Source organism: Austrofundulus limnaeus, unplaced genomic scaffold (genome assembly GCF_001266775.1).
Source record: "Austrofundulus limnaeus strain Quisiro unplaced genomic scaffold, Austrofundulus_limnaeus-1.0 Scaffold227, whole genome shotgun sequence".
Lineage (NCBI taxonomy): Eukaryota > Metazoa > Chordata > Actinopteri > Cyprinodontiformes > Rivulidae > Austrofundulus > Austrofundulus limnaeus.
In genome coordinates this window covers 286,401-290,477 of record NW_013952629.1, presented here as the reverse complement: position 1 = coordinate 290,477, position 4,077 = coordinate 286,401, and the positions used below count along the sequence as shown (strand labels likewise).

The window sequence follows — 4,077 nt, the reverse complement described above, 5'->3', positions numbered from 1 at the left end:
GTTACAACTAATCATAGATCCCTTTAAAAACACCTTGGCCACCCCTGTGCTACCCCTTGCAAAAAAGTCTAGCTCCACCCCTGGCGTGTTAATCTCGTTTAGGCTCTAAAAGACTCACCCGCAATGAAGAATGTCACAAAGTTGTCCAACATAAACTCCTCATCTTCTTCAGTCATGTTTTCCTCTGTTGCAAAAAAATGGGCAAGTCAGTGATCTGATGTTAACCTCAAACACTATGAGAATTTCAGACACTTTGCTAAAACTTGGAAATCCATCCACCAACAATGTTGGAGCAGTTTGTGAAACCTGTGTGTGTCGTTTGTCATCACTGACAATGGTTGTGAAGAGGTAGTAACACAAAATGACACTTCTTCACATAACCTGTGGCAGCAGTTTTGATGATTTGTGTCAGGATGTCCCTCGGGACGTCTTCGCCGTTCTGCATGGCAGTCCTCCTCTCGTGGATCACCTGAGCGCCGGTTCTGCGCAGCAGGCGGCACGCTTCCCTCGCTTCTTTAACGTATCGTCTGTTCTTTGGATTGAACTGGGAATAAGTAGACTTGAGGTGYTCAACAGGCTGCTATTCGTAAGGTTTTTGAAGGGCAAGTTCCAAATTAAAGTATTACCTCGAAAGTTAAATCTCTAATGTAGTACACCATCGCTTCCAGACAAGTCTCGATGGCTTTCGGGAAAGGTGAGCTATGTGTCAGGAGGTCTAAATCCATGCCAAAAGCAACCTGAAAGATTTCACATAAACATATTGTACATAAATATTGTATGGACCATAATGAACAATAATGCTTAAATCTCTTTTCCTTCGTATTTAATTTATATTTTTGAGGTAAGGCTGATGATACCTTAGCAATCACATCAAGWGTAACGCAGTTGACCAGGTGCAACATCTTGGCCTCTGTATTATTATCAGCTGCATCTGCAAGCTTTTCCATCAGTCTCTCTGCCCTCTCATTAAAGATCCCAATTAGACCTCTCAAATAYCTGAAATGAACGAAAGATTTAGAGCAAGCAAACCCCACATCCAGAAGATATAACATGTGGAGTTCCACATGGTTCTGTACTTGGACTAAAGTTATTTATTTTGTATGTAAATGATTTGGTTAATGTGTCAGGGTTGTTGAAATGTGTTTCATTTGCAAATGACACCACATTTTTTTTGTTTGGGTAAAGATGTAGAACGGATGATGGAAATGATGCAAACAGAATTTGTAAAAATACAAACCTGGTTTAAACTTAATAGAGTCATTAAACTTGGATAAAACTAATTATTTGATATTTACTAATAAAAAGAGAACTGTTGATGTTCCATTCAGTGTTGATGGTTTTGAGATCTGTAGAGTCAGTGAGGTGAAGTTTTTGGGTGTCATTATTGATGAAAAGCTGGCATGAAAATCCCACATAAATCATTTAATAACAAAAATAGCCAAATCCATTGCAGTATTATACAAAGTAAGTAACTTATTTAAAGATAAAGCAAAGTTTATATTATATATTGCAATAATAGTTCCACACTTGATTTACTGTGGTGAAGTCTGGGCTAAAGCGTGCAAAACAATCACAAATCCTATTTTTTAATTTTACAGAAAAGAGCCATTAGAATTATCACCAGAAAACATTACTGTCACCCATCAAAAATAGTATTTTGTAAATTGAAATTATTAAAATTTTATGAGTTGATTGGTTATAATATCTTGCAGATTATGTATAAGGCTCATAATTTTTTTTACCTTTAAACATCCAGTTGCATTTTGTTATGAGAGAAAGTTTATATAATCTTAAAGGACTTGAGATGTTTATAAAACCTAAAATTTGAACAAATTTGAAGGATGAATGTACTTCAGTTCAAGGAATAAGATTGTGGAATAATCTGGAAAGTGATTATAAACATGTGGTTCAATGCATTTAAGAGAATGATAAAAATAAGTTTGTTAAAGAAATATGACATTGTATAATGTATATCAAAAGTTGTTTGAAAAGGAATTCAAGTTTGTTTGTTTTTTGTTTTGTTTCTTGATTATTATTGCTTAAATTAATTTTGGAAAAAAGCGGCAGATATTAGATTTTTTTTTCTGCTTCTGCCTCCTTTCATTTTAAGTGTGTGTTTTTTGTGTATAAAATCTTTATTTTTTGTTTTTAAATTAAATGAATTAAACTAAACTAAACTAAACTAAATATCACCACATCTCACAGATGTACTGATACTGAACAATGCTGCATAAAAAGTCTGAGTAGACATTTTGTAAAAAACGGATAAAAACAGAATTAAATACAAAATATAAGAGATAATGACTTAAAAACTGAACAACTCACACGCTGCTGAAGGCAGGGTCCATGATCCGACGCTGTTTGTACCACACTTCATGATTCTGGACTGTTACCAGGCCATTACCAAAAAATCTGCACAACAGACAGATATTAAATTCTCACAAGGATCTAGGGGAATGAAAATATCACAAGGACTATTGTTCGTTCTTTATTGTTGCCTCTGTAAAGAAATGTTAGTATGCCATACAATAACACTAATTTTTGTACACAAGATGACCAGTTTAAACATTTTAAAATGGGGTTCTGCAAAGTTGTTACCAGTAGTTGGTTTCTTATTTGCAGAAGCTGAGTGTAAACAATTTCAAACAGAAGAATCAGGGACAAGTCTCATAAAGCAGGTACTCTGCCTGATAACATAACACGTAACATTTTACAACATGGTTGCATCCGTATTACAGTACCTTTGACCAAACAGGTTATAGAGTCTCTTGTAGACAAACTTGTCYTTGGGGTATTTTGGGGACAGCAGGATTTCCTGAAACAAGAACCAATAAAATGCTGAAGAGTGAGAGAAGGACAGCGGTCAGCAATAAAGTGTGATTTTTTTTTATTTGCTGCTAATCACTGTGTGTGCTAAGAGGCACTGTTAGGAGTTTGAGGGTTAGCCCTACGCACAAATCTTTGGATTTTCATGGCTTGCAACAGGAAAATACATCTAAAATGGGTTGTGCTTTTTATTTTCCTCTGCTTTATGTTTCAAACGCAGGTATCATGTATTGCAGGCACATAGATCAGCTCTATATCACAATCAAGAAATTATGTTACGTTATGAAAATATTATATATCAAAAATAAATCTGACTTTGAATCATAGCCTATCTAAATGCCTTGAAATTGACCTCTGCCTTTTTAAGAACCTCCTACCGTTTCTGACACTCCCACTTCAGCATGTCTTCACAAAAATGCTTTTGTAAAAGAAAAGTCCAACCACTTTTGACGAACTGTCAGGAACTGTAAAACGAGTCTTTGGCATCCTAAAAAAACATTTCCTTAATAAAGGCATTTTTTTAAAAGTGTATTTTTTTAATTATTTGATTTTTTTCCTCTGAGGTTGCAGTCATTGTACAGAAATTATGAGACTGTATCCAATAAAAAAATCCTACACTGTGAATTACAGAACCTTCTGGAGGCAATATGTGTACATTTATATTTGTCATTATGGAGGTATGACAAATAGAATTAAGTAACTTGCCCCTTCAGACACTGAAGAGAAAATACAGGGTTCAGATGGGAGTCAACATAGATTTTAGTTGTGTACACTCTACACTGTGGATGTACTATTGAGAGAAAACCTCAAGACTCAAAACAATAAGAAACAAACTGGGTAAAATTACACAAAAATGTCTAGTTTTGATGTATAAACTATAACAAACGTGAGTTAAGTGTGTTTTGTACTTTTAAAATACTTATAGACCTCAAAAGTTAGTGACATAATCACATGTTAAATTAAACAACTCACGGTGAAATCTCTAAAATTAATACATTATAAATTGTAATTGTGTAAAAACCATTAAAGATTTTAAAACATTAAAATGCGTGCCCTCTCGGCCATATTAAGTCTAACTTTCTGTGACCTGTTTAAGCTTCAAATTGTGTTTTTTGCCCAAGCATTGCTATCTAATGGCCACAAGACAATTTTGAGTAGCTAAATCAGGGGTGGGCAATCCTGGTCCTCGAGGGCCGCAGCCCTGCATGTTTTATATTTCCTCTGCTCAAACACACCTGGTTTGAATGAATG

General features: G+C 34.8%; 1 protein-coding gene across 2 annotated transcripts in view; it reads right to left on the bottom strand.

The window, feature by feature from the left end:
• The window catches only part of LOC106525457 (cholesterol 24-hydroxylase), an 18,455-nt gene that overhangs the window by 8,419 nt on the left and 5,959 nt on the right, over positions 1 to 4,077 (bottom strand). The window contains exons 4-9 of one of the 2 annotated variants that reach the window (XM_014019713.1): positions 2,742 to 2,815; positions 2,326 to 2,412; positions 858 to 996; positions 627 to 737; positions 382 to 544; positions 119 to 184 (exon numbers count right to left, since the gene is read on the bottom strand). In XM_014019713.1, coding sequence (XP_013875167.1) covers positions 119 to 184; positions 382 to 544; positions 627 to 737; positions 858 to 996; positions 2,326 to 2,412; positions 2,742 to 2,815 — 640 coding nt within the window. The remainder of the gene's footprint in view (positions 1 to 118; positions 185 to 381; positions 545 to 626; positions 738 to 857; positions 997 to 2,325; positions 2,413 to 2,741; positions 2,816 to 4,077) is intronic. The other variant, XM_014019714.1, reaches the window with a different exon arrangement.